This window comes from Hypanus sabinus, chromosome 1 (genome assembly GCF_030144855.1).
Source record: "Hypanus sabinus isolate sHypSab1 chromosome 1, sHypSab1.hap1, whole genome shotgun sequence".
Taxonomy (NCBI): domain Eukaryota; kingdom Metazoa; phylum Chordata; class Chondrichthyes; order Myliobatiformes; family Dasyatidae; genus Hypanus; species Hypanus sabinus.
In genome coordinates this window covers 80,401,669-80,419,026 of record NC_082706.1, presented here as the reverse complement: position 1 = coordinate 80,419,026, position 17,358 = coordinate 80,401,669, and the positions used below count along the sequence as shown (strand labels likewise).

The following is a 17,358-nucleotide window of genomic DNA, read 5'->3' as shown; positions in this document are numbered from 1 at the left end:
AGAAACGTTCCATTTCTATGCACTAAGAAACATCATAGAAGCAATGCCGTAAGTTCATATGACAATCGATAAGTTGAAGTAAAAACGCTAACGCTGATTCTGTTAAAAGAAATGACGGTTGACAAAGTTTATTTTCTTGTGCTAATAAAAGCGTTGCTAGAAAGTTTGTGTTGAAGTGTATTTAAAGCTGCTGATGGCTTAGGTAGATTCTGACTATGTTGTAATTTAATGAGACTATGTAATATAGTTTGTTGTAGTTTTACTTTTACAGTATTTATGATGCAGATGCGATGCCAAGTGTGTGTGTGTGTGTGTACGTGTGTGTGTGTACGTGTGTGTTTGTATGTGTGTGTGTGTATATATATACACACACACACACATATATATACATATATACACACACACACACACACACAGTATACATCTTGTATTGTTTTATCAACATTTTCACCATATGTTAATGTGGAAGAATGAACAATAAACAGTTAATCTTACTGCAATCCTGTCCTCATTGGCTGCAGTTTAACTTGGTGTTTAGTTCAGAGTTTCTACACACTGCACAAGAACACTAGTCATACTTCTCAAGCTAGGGGCAGCACAGCAGCGTAGTGGTTAGCACATTGCTTTGCAGTACCAGTGACCCGGGTTCAATTCCCAGCACCGCATGTAAGGAATTTATATGCTCTCCCTGTGACCATGTGCGTTTCTTCCAGGTGCTCTGGTTTCCTTCCACAGTCAAAAGAGTACCTGTTGATTTATCTCAATAAATAAATAACATGTAGATATTCAGAAGAGGCATGAAATCTAGAAATGGCCACTTCCGATTTTCATTTTGGAAAGGGATCCTCTCTCATAAAGCACAGAAATAAAGAGCATTAAGCTATTTGAAATTCTAGAGTACTATTTTAATAAAATTCTCAGTTATTATTCTAAAAAGGTGATTCCTACAATACACAGAATGAATCAGCATTCACTCTAATCAGATTTGAAAACACTGTGTACTATTTTTGTCAAAACCAAACAGTTTAGAGGCTGTCCAAACATAACTATTACAATCCACGGACATTAAAAGATGGAATCCATCTTTGTTATGATCATTCACAAAGTTTGTTTTACAAATATACACATAAACCAAGTGGGGAAATGAGATCAATGGAAAACTCTGAAAGCCAACACAGACAACACTGGCCAAATGTGCTTGTCTTATAACCAGGCACAAATACAAGAGATATAAATGGGAAATATAACATCCATGCTCAACCCCAACAAATGGACACACACACACAACCTGTAGTTGCTGATCAGAATTGCACAACGGCGAGGAGGAATTTTAGACCATTCCTCCAAAGAAAGATGTTTCAGTACATCAATATTTCTGGAATACTTTGTATGAACAGCCCTCCTCAGTTAAGGTCTGGACACTGATTTGGCCATTCCAAACCACAAATTTTCTTCTTTTTAAGCCATTCTGTTGTTGATTTACTTGTCTTTCGGGTCTTGTCTTGTGCATCACCCAACTTCTAATAAGCTTCAGGTGACTGCTACCCTTATATTCTCCTGTAAAACGTCTTGATATACTTTTGAATTCATTGTTCCCTCAACAATTGCAAGCTGTCCAGTCTGTTACGTACCCCGTAACTGGGTGTCTGACCAGCAAAGATAGAAGAATCCGTTGGAGTCTGGTGGTACTATTTTCAAACAGTGTTTATTAGTAAAATATACAAATCAATATCAACAATGCAAATATATAGATAATACACATTAGCAATACTAAACCTAAAAGTATGGGTATAATAATCAATAATAAACAAGCTCTATCGATGTCTAGGGGATAATGAATTGTCATATGTGAATATAAAGTTCAGTTCAGTTCATACGTGCTGAGGTAGTTGTTGGTTCTTGTGCTTTAATCGTTGGAGAGAGAGAGAGAGAGAGCGAGCAAACAGTGACAGCTAGTCAGTCAAACCTTCCTTTATGTTCTTGATCCGTCGATATGTTGTGGCCATTCAGGTATGACCCCTCTGTCCTTCAGCTAGACCGTTCTTCTGTGGTGGACTTGTCAACCAGGCAAGGGTGGATATCCACACAAGCCCCCACCGGCCCTGCTATAACACTGAGTTAAACTGACCGATCCTATGTTCAGTCCCCGATGCCCCACACCTTCTCGTGGGTTCCAACACTTAAGCAGTGCTCACTAGTGTGTCTCTTGGTGCGTCTGAGGGGTGTCTCCCCAGACCTTACTTTTATCCCTACTCATGGGGTCTCAGGTGTCAATCAGTTTTGAATGGCTTAGCCCATCAAACCAGCCCACTCCGGCTGTCCACTGAGGAATTTTAATGAACAGAATGGTACAAAGTAAACAGCCCTCTCCGGAGCCAGAAGTCTTTCAAGAGTCATAATATGGTGGGTCAACAAGTCTCTATCTCCTGGTGTTATCTCTCCCTTATCTGAAGCAAATGTTCCAGTCCCAGTATGTTTTCCCTTTGTCTCTCTTTCTCTCTCATTAGCAGCGTGGTAACACTAGCAGTTTGTGATTCTCCCGGGGGGGGGGGGGGGGGGGGGGAATATGGGCAACTCTGTACCCTTCTGCCCATCAGAGTTGTTCAACCTTCATAACAAGTCCCTGAGGCAACAAAGCAGTTCCAAACCATGATGCTCCTTTTACCATGCTTCACAGTTGGGATGAGGAGTTGCTGTGCAGTGCCCTTTATCTTCCAAACACAGCACTGTGCATTTCTGCCAAAAAGTTCTGTCCACAGAACATTGTTCCAGAAGTGTTGTGGAACATCCAGAGGTCCTTTGCAAACAGGTGATGTGCAGCAGTATTTTTTTTTTTGACAGCAGTTGTTGTTTCCTTCGGGTCCTTCCATGAGCACCACTGTCGTTCAGTGTTTTTCTTATAGTTGACACATGAACCTGTAAGTTCTAGAGATACCTGCAAGTCTTTTGCTGTCACACTTGGGCTCTTTTTCACCTCCTTCAGCTTTAAATATTGTGCTCTTGGCATGATCTTTGCAAGATGCCCACTCCTAGGGAGAGTAGCAACAAAACTGAATTTCCTCCATTTGTAGGCAATTTCTCTTACTGCTGAACACTCAGGTCTTTAGAAATGCTTTTGTAGTCTTTTCCAGCTTCATACATCTCCACAATTCTTCTTCTAATATCCCCTAAAAGTTGTTTTGAATGAGGCTTGGTGCACATAAATAGAACTTTGAGAAGAGTAGGCTCTGTCAGCAGCTTGATCTTGTATGTCTCTTTTTATAGAGCAGAGCACCTCTACATCTCCAATCTTATCTCATTGACTGGAACACCTGACTCCAAATGACTTTATTAGAAAACATTACCCCAGAGGTTCACATACTTTTTTTGAACCTAGACTGATTGTTAAAATGGTGAACTCAGTATTGATGAGTACAATTGTATGTTATTAGTTTAGGCAGATTATATTTGTCTATTATTGTGACTTAGATGAAGATCAGACCACATTGAGTAATTATTGTAGAAAACCAGGTAGTTGCAAAGGGTTCACAAACTTTTTCTTGCAACTGTACTTACTGAGAACAGACAGAAAAATGAAAATGCAAATATGGAAATGACCTTTTTTGCTAAAAGTTTGCTATAATCTGTACACTGTAAGATGTCACTTCCCTGGTGAAGTCAGAATTATAGTAACAAAATAAAACTATCAATTACAGTAATGAACAAAAGCGTTCTGGAGGGTACCACCAATATGATTAAAATATAAAGTATTAATAACGCATCGTCAAGTCAAGCAAATTTTCCAAATACTTACCAGCTTCAGCAGCTGAGATGAGGTGCTGAGTAGCGCTAAGCTGTGCTGGAAACCCATCCTGCTTGTAAGCCTTGATAGCGTTATAACTGTAAGTAGCATACATTTAACATTTAACAATGACTGGCGACACCAAAGATATTCTCTATTCTTACACATCTTCGAACTATATCAACTATTTTAAAAAAACCTCTTTTCGTAGCAAGAAACTAGTCAGTTTTTTCACACTTGAATATTTTCAGTTGGGCTGCACAAATCAAAACCATTAATTTAAGGAAACATTAATTACTTGTTCACACACAGCACTGGGTACAGCAAAGCAACAGATTCCATGTGGCTTTTGAGCTTTACTTGTCATGTTCCCATGACTAGCTATCCACATTGAAATAAAGGATTATTCATATATATTCATACAAGAAGGCACGGTTCACTTCAAAATTATTTATGACATGCACATTGAAATATATAGAGAAATATGTTACTTTGCATTAAAAAAATTAGCACTTGCCAGGATGTGCTGGGGACAGTCCACAAGTATCACCACACATCTCAGTGCTAACATAGCACACCCACAATGTTCAGCAGAACTACACCAACAATAACATTAAATCAAAATACTATGCTCCCATTAACACATGAGATGCTGCAGATGCTAGACATCCAAAGCAACACACAAAATGCTGGAGGAACTCAACAGGTCAGGCAACAGCTATGGAAATGAATAAACAGTTGATGTATTGGGCTGAGACCCTTCATAAGGACTGGAAAGTAAGGGCTAAGAAGCCCTTACCCCAATAAGATGGGGGGGGGGGGAATGGAGTAGAAGCTGGCAAGTGATAGGTGAAACCAGGTGAGAAGGCAGGTGGTTGGAGGATGGGGATAAATGATTTAAGATGAAATAAGTTTAATAATTTTTTTGTCAAAGGATCAAAATTTGTTAAGGTTTGTTTATAGTAATGCCTTTAATCTTCAAATATCATACTTACCTGGATGTACCTAATTTCTATTGCCAAATGTGATAAGGAACAATCAAAATGGAGAAGAAAAAACACCATTTATAAGCCCTGAAAGATGGTAGAAACAGATGCAATTGCAATGCTTCAGAGGCATTTACAAGAGACTTGAACACATCGGGGTTGGAGGAACACATTCCATGGTGCAAATCACAGTACATGTATAACATACAGCACATAAAATATTAACAGATAAAAAATTCTGTGAAACATATATGCATATATGACATGTATTTAAATATAAAATAGTATAATGCTACCAGTGCTATCATAAGTAATGTGAACTGGTAGCAGGGTGGTACACAGCCTGGGGCAAGTAGCGGTTATCCAGCCCAGCAGTCCTTGCTCTTATACTGTGGGACCTTCTGATTGTGGGACGCATGGGAAGGTTCAATGACAATGCCGAGAGCTCTGCAAATGCAGCGCTTCTGGATGGCGAGGGGGTGAAGAAAGACTCACCATTCCCCAAATCACCTTCTTTGCAACTTAAAACATGCTCAATTTTTACTTTTTCAGCTTAAGAGAACCGAACAGTACAGAAGAGGCCCTTATCTAAAGTAATCAAAAATGCCTGCACAGTCTCCATCCTTCCATAGTCATGTGTCTTTCGGAATGACTTTAAACATTACTGTTGTATCTGGTTCTACCACCTTCCAAGTACCTGCAACACTTAAAACTTCCCCCACACTTTTCCTTTAAATTTCCCCATCTTACCTTAAAGTTCTTATTACTTCCACCCTGGCAAAAGGACGCTGACCCACGCACCCAATTTATGTCCCTCACAACTTTATATACCTGTCAGGTTGGCCCTCAGCCTCTAGAGAAAACCTCTCCTTATAGATAGTATAGTCCAATAAAAGCGACATCTTGGTGAATTTCTTCTGCAGCCTTGCCAAAACCTCTGTGACCTTCTGATAGTGTGGTGACTATCTGCCAACTGAAGCTGCTTGCACTGCTGAGCACTTGCAGTATTCTGTTTCTGTCTTACTTTCTTCTTCCCTCCCGGACCGGAGAATGATTCCCCAGCAAAAGCTCGGCCTAACCTTTAAGTTTGGGCTTTTGGCCCTTGTATGGGAGCCTCAAAAACCATCAGCACAAATGCTGAGGAACGCCAAGAGTTCTCTTACTCCCAGCAAAATCTGAGTCAAGGAGACATTGCTATAAAGAATCTGATTTTCACTGGCCAGCAGATACACACTGTGCCAATGAAGGGTCTCACCCCAAAACATCGACTGTTTATTCCCCTCCACAGCTGCCTGACCTGCTGATTTTCTCCATTAAGAGTTCCAACATCAGCAATATCTCTTCTGTCTTGGATACAAATTAATAATTCATATATTTATTTGTTGATTAAAGTTTACTTCAAAAACATACACTTCAAATGCCAAAGATTTAAAGATTATTAAAATGAATTACAGCAGTCTTAGTGAACAAATCTGCGGCCCTCGCTTTGTCATCTGGCAGGTGTCTCTGGGCATGAAGTTTGCAATTCACTGCCTGCTGACGTTCGCTTTCCATTTCATTTCATGTTGCAATCTTTTTATTGATTTTCCAATAAAGAATATACAAATCAGAGGAGAAGCTTAGCAAACAGTTTGCTTTCCATATCATGCTGCTGCACTCTGGATCGTCACGGGCCATCCCAAGTTACTGTAAGGATTTTAGGCAGTGATTCTGGACAGCAGGCCTGGTTCAACACAATTCAGCCCACTAACAAGGAATTTCTAACTTACAAAAAAAATTTGTTATACTTACAAAAAGAAATATAATCCCCAAGACAATCCTGCACCCCAGACATTGGGGGTTACTCCTTGGTACAGCCCTTGAATTCCATCAGCCTTCCAGATGCTTTTGATGCAATGTAGAATTCCATTGTATTTGGGTCTCAGCTGCAAGCCATCACTCACTGCACAGCCAAAAAAAACAAAATTTAAAGATCAAATCAAAAATCTTCTCAAGATCCAGTTTTGGTTAGCCTTTAGTAAAACTATGGAATGAATGTGCAGTAAATGCCGTAACGCTTTTTCTCAAAGCTGCAGGCAGGTAGATTACACTTCACGGGTGCCACAGTAGTGTTGCAGTTAACACGATGCTAATACAAATCACAGTTTGGGGTTCAAGTCCAGCGGCATCTGTAAGGAGCTTTTATGTTCTCCTTGTGACCTTCAGGCGCTCTGGTTTCCTCCCACAGTCCAAATATGTACTGTTAGTGGGTTAATTGGCCACAGTAAGTTGTCCTGTGATTAGGCTAGGGTTAAATGGATGGGCTGCTGGGCAGTGTGGTTCGTTAGGCTGCAAGGGACAGTTCTGCACTTTATCTTGATATAAAAAATTCAAGCCATCCAATTCATAGCTCTCGTCCTGCGTGATGATGTATGAATGATGACCCCCCCCCCCCCCCCACACACACACATACTTCTAATGGAAAAGATGTTTACCAGAGAAGATGCAAGGTGCTCCTTCCCTCCTCTGGACTGCAGGTCACCCTTGGGTAAGGAGTAGCACCCCCCCCCCCCACCAGATCAGGGTCACGTGGAGCCACAGGAGCAAGTCATAGGAGTAGCTAGTTCAAATCACAAGTCCTGGTTATAAACCACTGATCCCAGGCAGACATTTTTGAATCTTTGATACTGGCTGGAGTCACCCATCTTGTAAAGACACCGCCCAGAAGGCAGCAACGGCAGACCATTTCAGTAAGAAAAAGTTGCCGTGAACAATCATGCTCAAGACGATGATCACCACGTCATACAAAGGCACATAATGATAACGGAGACCTCAACCCATGACGACTATGCTGACTTTCTCTCACATGCCTATCCAGATTCCTTTACCTTCAAATAGGGGTACCTTACAGTATCCAATTAACTTACTGAACAGCGGAAGGGAAGAGAAGTAGCCCAGGGAAAGTCACAGACACAAGGAGAACGTGCAAACTGCAAACGGGACACAGCCATGTTCAGGAAAGAACCTAAATCTCAGGAGCTGTGAGCCAGCAACACTCCTGTACCATTCACACGTTCTGCTTCTAGTAATGCAAAAAAAGGACACACATCCTGAATTTAACATTCGCACTCCATTAAAGCTCTGTCTCGGTTTCACAGGGATAAGGTTTGGTTGAAGAGATGTCTCTTACCACACCTAACAGACTTGACCGAGAAAAAATAAGAAAGGCTCCTGCTTGCGCCGAGTCTGCATGATCATGACCTGCACTTGCGACGCCAATACATCAGACACTAAAGATTTTAGTCAACCATAAATGGAGCTGAATTGTTGCCTGATTGATTGTGACCTCCACTAATTAAGGAGACAACATTTCAGTAACTTTCCAATTCTGCAAATAAAAAAGGTTTTTGTTTGAATAAAAGCATAACTCTCATAATCCACCTCGCAAATGTTGTCACATGTTGTGACTCACAGCAGCACAGATAACAGAGCAGGTCCCTGGATTCAACCTGGAACTCCGGGCGACAACTAGAATTTGGACCTTCACCTTTTAACTGCGGTGTTACCCCCGGGTGCACCAATTAACGCTCACAACCTAAAAGAAGCGTGGTTGGTGGGTTAGTTGGCCAGTTAAAATTGCCCCTTGTGAGAGGTAGAATAGGAGGGTGTGTATGGTAAGAATAAAGCACGGGGTAAATACTGGGCGGGAGGGGGTTTACTGATTTGTTCTATCAGTCGACATGCACTGGGTACACTGTATGTCGCTCGGAAATGCAGCGACCCCGGCTCACAGACACGTGGCTTGTACTTTCGGCCACTGACACGCGGTACGTTGATCCTGCGAAGGGAACCGGGAGCTGTTTACCTGCGAACCTGATCTTGACGAGGTCGAGCGGGTGCAGCACCAGGGTCGACGCCACTCCGCCGCTGATGCCGGCCACCAGGTTCTCGTACTTCACCATATTGACAAAGCGCAGGAACGCCGCCGTCCAGGTGACATCGGGCTCCGGGGCCGGGCCGGCTCCCGGAGACATCCTGTCGCCCGCAGAGCGCGATGTCCGAAGGCGGGGAGAAGACAGAAACACAGCCCGAACCACCCGCCTCCGCGCACGCGCAACCCTCAGAACGCCGTCAGCAACGTCATGACGCAGCACTCATTTCGTCGACATCCTATCCACGCCTCCGGTACGTCGTGACATCACCGTTCCGCTCCCTGCCACGTGACCCAGAGACGCTGCCGTTGGGTTGCTGAGGGGACAAGCGGCGATCTCGGAAAAAGCTGCCCGATTTAGACGTCGCTGGAGTCGGATGGGATTTTAAAATGAAAGTGAAGCTCTTGTCCAGAAATCCGGATGATTACGTTAGAGAAACAAAAATAGATATTCACCGAGGTGAGTGGTTACGCAGGAGGTTACCTGAACCTGGGCCTGGCCATACAGAGACCACGTGTACTGTGTTTGGTGATGCGCCTGAATAGGATTATCCGGTTGGGGCATTTAGTTAATTAGTTCTCACACAGAGCCATGTTCATATTGGAAAGGGAAGTTGTAAGAAGCGCGCAAAAGATGATCTATAAGATGACAGGTCTGCGTTCAAACGTTCGGAATAGTTCAACGAACTTGAAGCTGGAGAAACTCACATCATAACAGTAGCCCTCTGTCTTTGAGTCGAGATGAAAAATTTCAGTCGGAGATGTCCACTGTCCATTTCGTTTTGCAGATACTGCCTGACTCTGAGTTTCGTCAGTGTTTTGTGTTGGTTTAGATTACACTATCTGCCGTCTTCTATCTGTTCAAAATATTTCTCTGGTGTCCTAAACAAAACGGAGTGGGGCAGTGATTGGCATCTTGTGAACGCAGTTGGTCATCTAAATAAATTCAACTCGTCAGATCTATGCAGTCTTGGGTCGATTCTTACATTATCAAATAGCTAGGGTCTTGATATTGGGAATATTGTGCTGGAAGAGATACGGAGTTTGTTTTTACCTAACAATGAACTTGGAGAATTTCATGGAGATTTTAAAGCGTGCAGGTTTCATGATTTTTAGTAGTGTGTACTCCTAGTTATCAAGAGATTATAGGGGGCAACAACATATTATTTTCTGATCCTATCTTCAATGTTAAAAAATATGTCATTGCAGCTGAAAAAATTCGACTGTACATCAATATTGAGATGAATAATAACTGAGAAGATAGGAATGTGCAAGGTTCACCACCCCATTCTAGAAATGTTATACAGAATCATCCTGTCTGGCTCCTTCATTGTGTGGTATGGAAGCTACAAGGCATCAAACTGCAAGACCCTATAGAGGATGGTTAAAAACCACTGAGGTTATCAATAGGGTCTTCCCTCTCCTCATTTTGACATTTACCGGGTGGAGCATTATATATGAAGGACCCAAAGCATTGTTGAGGATCCCGACTATGCATCCCACAATATCTTTGATCCATTACGTCAGGAAGGAGGTACAGAGCATCAGGACTAAATCTAGTCCTGTCTAGTTAACAGCTTCTTCCCTCGGGCTGTGAGACTAATGTGAGACCTAGCCACCATCAAGGTCTCATCACTAGGACAGAGAGTTGTTTACTGAACAGGCAGTCCCCGGGTTACGTATGAGTTCTGTTCTTGAATCCGTCTTTTTTTTTCTTTTTCAGTCTTTATTATTATTAATATCAACAAAATAAAATTGATACATAGATAATGGGATTACAAACATACACATTTCAACTGAACATGAAAGAATACATAAGCAATGGTTACAGTATAAATGAGTCTTCCCAAATCATGGACGATACAATTTACAAATAAACAAGGCATATCATAATATATACATGTTTACAAATAAACTAGGTATATCATATATATATTAAAAAAACAGAAAAAAGAAAAAGAAAAAAAATTATGCAAAAAACTAATCTAATAACTAATAAGGAAAAAAATAAAAAAGAGAAAAAGAAAAAATGGAAAAAGAAAGGCTGTTTATAATATCTCACAAAAATACAAAATCATCAATGTTGTCAACTCCGATCCTCTCAACATATATAAAATCGAAACTGGAAAAACAAATAGGCTTGGAACAGGGTCATATTCCATCATATGAAAATATTGAATAAATGGTCTCCATATCTTTTCAAATTTAATAGAATTATCAAATACAACACTTCTAATTTTTTCTAAATTTAGACATAACATTGTTTGAGAAAACCAATGAAATACGGTAGGAGGATTAATTTCTTTCCAATTCAACAAAATAGATCTAGCCATTAATGTAAGAAATGCAATCATTGGACAAGCGGAAGAGGATAAATGGAGTGAGTCCATCATTGGTAAACCAAAAATTGCAGTAATAGGATGAGATTGTAAATCAATGTTCAATACCATAGAAATAATATCAAAAATGTCTTTCCAATATTTTTTCAAAAGCGGACACGACCAGAACATATTAGTTGAAGACACTATCTCAGAATGATATCTGTCACAAATAGGATTTATATAGGAATAAAAATGAGCCAATTTATCCTTGGGCATATGAGCCCTATGCACAACCTTAAACTGTATTAATGAATGTTTAGCACATATAGATGATGTATTAACTAATTGAAGAATTTTATCCCAATTCTCAATTGGGATAGTAAGGTTAAGTTCTCTTTCCCAATCATTTTTAATCTTATAGAAGGGCTCTGAACGTATCTTCATAATTATATTGTAAAGTTTTGATATTAGCCCCTTCTGAGAAATACTGAAGACACGAAATTTGGAGAAGTACGAAGTACAGTATTTAAGAAATTCCTAATCTGTAAATATCTAAAAAATCCTTTAGTCTTCCAAGCTGAATAAGCTTGGTCTATAATAGAAGGATAAAAAAAAGCAATTGGATACAATAGGAATATTTAAAACAAACTGAGTCAACCCAAAAAATTTCCAAAATTGAAACCATATACGTCAAGTATGTTTAACTATCGGGTTGTCAATTCATTTCGGCAATTTAGAAAGAGCAAGGGGAAGAGAATTCCCTAAAATAGATTTAATTTCCAGGTTCACCCAATGAGGGCTAAAAGATATATCCCAATCCTTTAACCAACATATCAAATATCGGATATTAACTGCCCAAAAATAAAATCTAAAATTAGGCAATGCCAATCCACCTTCCTTCCTTGCCTTCTGTAAATATTTTTTACCTAATCTGGGATTTTTATTCTGCCATATATATGAGGAAATTTTTGAATCAACATTAGCAAAAAAAGATTTCGGAAGAAAAATTGGTACCGCTTGAAATACATATAAAAACTTGGGTAAAATAACCATCTTAATAGCATTAATCTGACCTATCAGAGATAAAGATACTGGTGACCACTTAGTAAACAAACATTTAATCTGGTTGATTAAGGGTAAAAAATTAACCTTAAATGAGTCTTTATTTTTTTTGTGATTTTAATCCCTAAGTAAATAAAAGAGTCATTAACTAATTTAAAAGGTAAATTTCCATAAATTGGAACCTGTCTATTTAAAGGAAACAATTCACTCTTATTAAGATTTAATTTATACCCGGAAAAATCACTAAATTGAACCAGCAATGATAAAACTGCAGGAATGGATTTCTCAGGATTAGAAATAAATAATAATAAATCATCTGCATATAATGATAATTTATGTATATCTGTCCCACGATTAATGCCAAGAATATTCTGTGATTCTCTGATAGCGATTGCCAAGGGTTCTAAAGCAATATCAAATAATAATGGACTAAGAGGACAGCCTTGTCTAGTGCCCTGAAATAAACGAAAAAAGGGAGATCTTTGATTGTTAGTAAGCACCGAGGCTACTGGAGTGTGATATATCAGTTTAATCCAGGAAATGAATATCGGACTAAAATTAAACTTCTCCAGCACATTAAATAAGTATGGCCATTCAACTCTATCAAATGCTTTCTCCGCATCTAATGAAATAACACATTCTGAAGTGCTATGTGAAGGAGTATAAACAATATTCAATAGTCTCCTAACATTGAAAAAAGAATAGCGATTTTTAATAAAACTAGTTTGATCTTCCGAAATAATTTGGGGTAATACCTTCTCCAGTCTGGATGCCAGTAACTTGGAAAAGATCTTGGAATCTACATTCAATAAAGATATTGGTCTATAGGATGCACAGTCAGTAGGGTCTTTATCTTTCTTCAATATTAAAGAAATGGAAGCTCTATAAAAAGATTGTGGCAGATTACCCAATCTAATTGCTTCTTCGAAAACCCTGCATAACCAAGGAGAAAGAGTAGCGGAAAAACATTTTAAAAATTCTACTGTATACCCATCTGGACCTGGTGCTTTCCCAGAATTCATAGAGGAAATAACCCCTTTAATTTCTGCATCCATAATAGGAGTTTCTAATATTGAAAGATCATCTGATGATAATTTTGGAAAATTCAATTTCCCAAGAAAATCACACATGGTATCATGATCATGAGAGAATTCAGAATGATACAGGGAGGTATAAAAATCTTGAAATGATTTGTTTATCTCATCATGGTTAACTGTCAGATCCCCATTCTGCTGACGGATCTTAGTAATTTGATGTTTAACCAAAGCATTCTTCAACAGTTTACCCGATTTATCACTATGTATATAAAAATCAGATCTGGTTTTCATTAATTGATTTTCAATCGAAGATGTAAGTAATAAACTATGTTCCGTTTGAAGTTCAACCCTTTGTTTGTAAAGCTCCTTACAAGGAGTAATCGAATGTTTCTTGTCAATCTCTTTAATTTTATCAACCAATAAAAGAGTTTCCTTCTTAATGCATTTTCTCAGACCAACAGAGTAGGAGATAATCTGTCCACGTATGTATGCTTTAAAAGTGTCCCAAAGTGTTCCGCAAGAAATATCATCCGTGGAATTAGTTGAAAAGAAGAAATCCATCTGTTCCTTCATAAATTTAATAAAATCCGGATCTTGCGGTAAGGTAGAATCAAATCACCATTGTCTAGCACTAGAAGCTGTATCTGTAAATTTAATAGAAAGTTTTAATGGAGCATGGTCAGAGATGGCTATAATATCATAATTACAACCAATTACTGATGGAATAAAACAAGAGTCAATAAAAAATAATCAACTCTCGAGTAGGAATGATAAACATGTGAGAAAAAAGAAAACTATTTGTCCTTAGAATGCCGAAATCTCTAAATATCAAAAATTCCATTATCAGTCAAAAAAGAGTTAATACAAGTGGCCGACTTATTAGGTAAAGTCTGATTAGATGTAGATTTGTCCAACAAAGGATTTAAACAACAATTAAAGTCACCACCCATTATTAACTTATATTCATTTAGATTAGGTAGAGAAGTAAATAAAGACTTTAAAAAATTGGGACATTCCACATTTGGAGCATAAACATTAACCATAGCAACCTTTTTGTTAAAAAGTAAGCCAGTAATTAACAAAAATCTGCCATTTGAATCCGAAAAGATATCGTGTTGGACAAATGCAATAGAGGAGTCAATAAAAATTGAAACTCCCTTTACTTTAGCATTCGAATTCGAATGCTACTGTTGACCCCTCCAAAACCTAAAAAAGCGATAATTCTCCTTTTTCCTCATGAGTTTCTTGTACAAAAGTAATATGAGCATTAAGTCTTTGGAATACTTTGAAAATCTTTATCCGTTGAACCGGATGGTTTAAGCCATTGGTATTCCAAGAGACAAAATTAATGGTCTGAGCCATATTTCTGAAATCAACCCTTTGGTATATAAAGGGTTAACCAAATTATGAACTCATGCACCCGGAAGAGGAACAAAAATAAGGGGCGGACCCGGAAGTGACAACATCGCAGACATTTTAGTAGTTTAAAATCAGCCCAAATGAAGAAACTAAAACAAACTGATGTAAGGAACATAAGATTTAGGGAAAAAAAACACCCCCACACAAGAGGAAAAAAGACCATCCCAGCCTGGAAACAGCTGGGAAAAAGGACAGGTGAAATTAAATCTACCCCCATGTCAGCAGAAGACAACTCCGTATATAAAGGATAAAAAAAAGATCCACCCAAACTCTAAAGAAATATTAATCACTAAACTAAAACCAAACTTCTTAATATAATTGATAGTAAAAAAAACAAAAAGAATATAATCACTAGTAACTTATAAATCGGGTTAAAACCCAAACAAGCCAAAAAAAATTTAAACTGATAAGAAATGCATTATAGGAAGTAGACGAGAGAAAAAAAAATGGCGAAATCGAAGAAAAAGCCAAAAATATTTTAGAAGAAACTGCCATCTTAGTAAAAAAAATTCACCTTTGAAGGATTAATAATAATGACCAAAGATAAAGTACAGTAGTTGAAGTAAGTAAAATAAAAAGATTAGTATGTCAAAAAAAAACTTTAATTAGAGTATAAAGTATAGAGTAAACCTACACCAATAGCCAGAAACAAAATCTGGCTTTGGAAACAAAAACCACCTTGCACGATCAAAATCACTAATTTATTAGAGATGAGAATCCTTAACAGTAGGGAAGTTCTCATTCAGAAAGCATCTCGCTTCAGATGTAGAAAGGAAAACACGCCGAGGTGCATTCAGAGGCGAGATTCTGAGCTTCGCAAGGTATAAGAGCGCAGGTTTTAGATTTTTCTCATAACATTCGGACATCAGAGGTTTAAAAAGAAGCCTTGCCTTCATTACTTCTGGACTAAAATCTTCCACTAATCGAAAATTGTGATCTTGAAATTTGACCATCCCTACACGCCGAGCCACACGAATAAGTTGCTCTTTAACATGCACATAGTGAAATCGGACAATTACAACCGGTGGTTTAGCTGAAGCACTTGGTGAACGACGCATAATTCTGTGAGCGCAATCAAGTAATGGAGGACTGTCTGGGAATACAGAAGGGAACGCATCCTTTAAAAGTTGAGCAAAGTACTTCGAGGGGTCCCCTTGTTCAATACCTTCTGGGAGACCAAGTATGCGTAAGTTCTGTCTTCTGGACCGATTCTCAAAGTCGACACTCTCGGCTTTAGTGTTTCCACCTGTTTAATCGTCGAAAGTAATTTCTGCTCCAGTTTTTCAATTATCAAGTCTCGCTTCCGAGCGTCCTCTTGCAAAGTTGCGATTAGAACTTGCTGCTGGTTAACTACTGAATCCATCTTATCCATATAATCTTGAAAAGCCTTTATATCTTGTTTAAAAATTTGTCGTTCTTCAAATTTTTCATTTAAAACCTCCAATAATAGTTCATAAGTCAATACAGTGCGCTTAAGATCGGTCTTTTTCTTCTTCCCGTTCCCATTAGGATCCTTCCCAGGTTCTCGCCCTTTAGATCTAAGAGCCATTTCTGTATTCATTTCTTCAAAAATTCACAATAAACTCTTAAAGATAAGCCCAAAAACGTAGCAAGAATCTTTTGGTGTAGGTAAAAGTAAGTTAAATAAGGGTGATCATAAGTTAAGAAAAGTAAAGGTTATGGAGCGAATCTGAAACAGTGCTCACTCCATGAGCGTCTCCTGCTGACTGAATCCATCTTTAAGTCGGATTTGTACGTAAGTCGGAACAAATACATCTGGTATTATTTAGCATAATTTAGTCAAATGTTTGTCTTAGTATATAGTATATATTTTACTTTTCTATTCATATAAAACACATAAGAAATGTATGTATTCCAATAATTAAACCACTGCATTGCTTCGTAATAATGGTAGCTTTCATCAAGGCAGGGGCTTTCACTTGCTCCATTATTCTCACTTTATCCTTTAAAATTGTTCTGATCGTTGACTGACTGTAGCATAATGCTTTTCCAATGACCGATGGTGTTTCACCTCTTTCCAAACACTTTATTATTTCCACTTTAATTTCAATTGCGATCGCTTCCCGTCAGTGGAACAGAAACACTGCGGGCAGCGGGTCCCGAGCTTCGCCGGCTCCCAAGGTCCACTGGGTCCTAAGGACCACCGCACCGAGACAGGCTAACTGGGACAAGTGGAGGCTGTGCTGGGTTTGGGTATTTGATCATCCACAATATTCCATGTGGGAATTTAAACTGGAGGTGGCAGTGCTTTTTTTACGAGGTCAAGTTGTGAGCTCAACATCAACCCAGCACGGATTTTACGGGAGTCACTGGATCAACATCAACCTGGCACGGGAGTGGTCTGTCACTGGATTGAACTGGGAAACCTCCGTTCTCCAGTCTGGTGCTGATCTCATTGCGCGACCAGCCGACCGAAATGGGAGGGGGTGGGGTCAGGGTGAATCTTACTAAGAAAAGTTCAAGCCAAATACAAAGTTAAACACTCAACACAGTGTCAACAGCAACAACTTAAAATGGCGGACAGCGTCGGGATCCCACTTAAAATTGTGGACGGCGTTCTCCTTCCTCGGTTTGTAAGTACAAGTTGTCCATAAGTCGGACGGTCATAACTCAGGGACTACCTGTACTGTTTATTCTTAACCCGTGCTTTGCATTTCATAACTTTGAGTTATCTTATTTGTGGCAATATTTTGTTTTTTGTGCCGTGTGTGTTATTTGTTTTGTGGGTGCACTGTGGTCCAGAGGAACATTGTTTTGTCTGGTTGTATATATGTACAGTCTGATGATAATAAACTTGAACTCAATCAGGAAGTACCTAGGC

The 17,358-nt window shown here is 39.0% G+C and overlaps 2 protein-coding genes across 2 annotated transcripts in view; one reads left to right on the top strand and one right to left on the bottom strand.

Annotated features, from left to right (window-relative positions):
• The window catches only part of LOC132394961 (mitochondrial folate transporter/carrier-like), a 37,642-nt gene extending 28,716 nt beyond the window's left edge, over positions 1 to 8,926 (bottom strand). Inside the window, exons 1-3 of the mRNA XM_059971307.1 lie at positions 8,612 to 8,926; positions 6,559 to 6,709; positions 3,794 to 3,879 (exon numbers count right to left, since the gene is read on the bottom strand). Of these exons, the coding sequence (XP_059827290.1) occupies positions 3,794 to 3,879; positions 6,559 to 6,709; positions 8,612 to 8,780 (406 nt within the window). The 5' untranslated portion in view covers positions 8,781 to 8,926. The remainder of the gene's footprint in view (positions 1 to 3,793; positions 3,880 to 6,558; positions 6,710 to 8,611) is intronic.
• A 32-nt stretch (positions 8,927 to 8,958) lies between these two features.
• Positions 8,959 to 17,358, top strand: part of dcaf13 (ddb1 and cul4 associated factor 13) — a 64,382-nt gene continuing 55,982 nt past the window's right edge. The window contains exon 1 of the mRNA XM_059971301.1: positions 8,959 to 9,137. Within this exon, the coding sequence (XP_059827284.1) occupies positions 9,068 to 9,137 (70 nt within the window). The 5' untranslated portion in view covers positions 8,959 to 9,067. The remainder of the gene's footprint in view (positions 9,138 to 17,358) is intronic.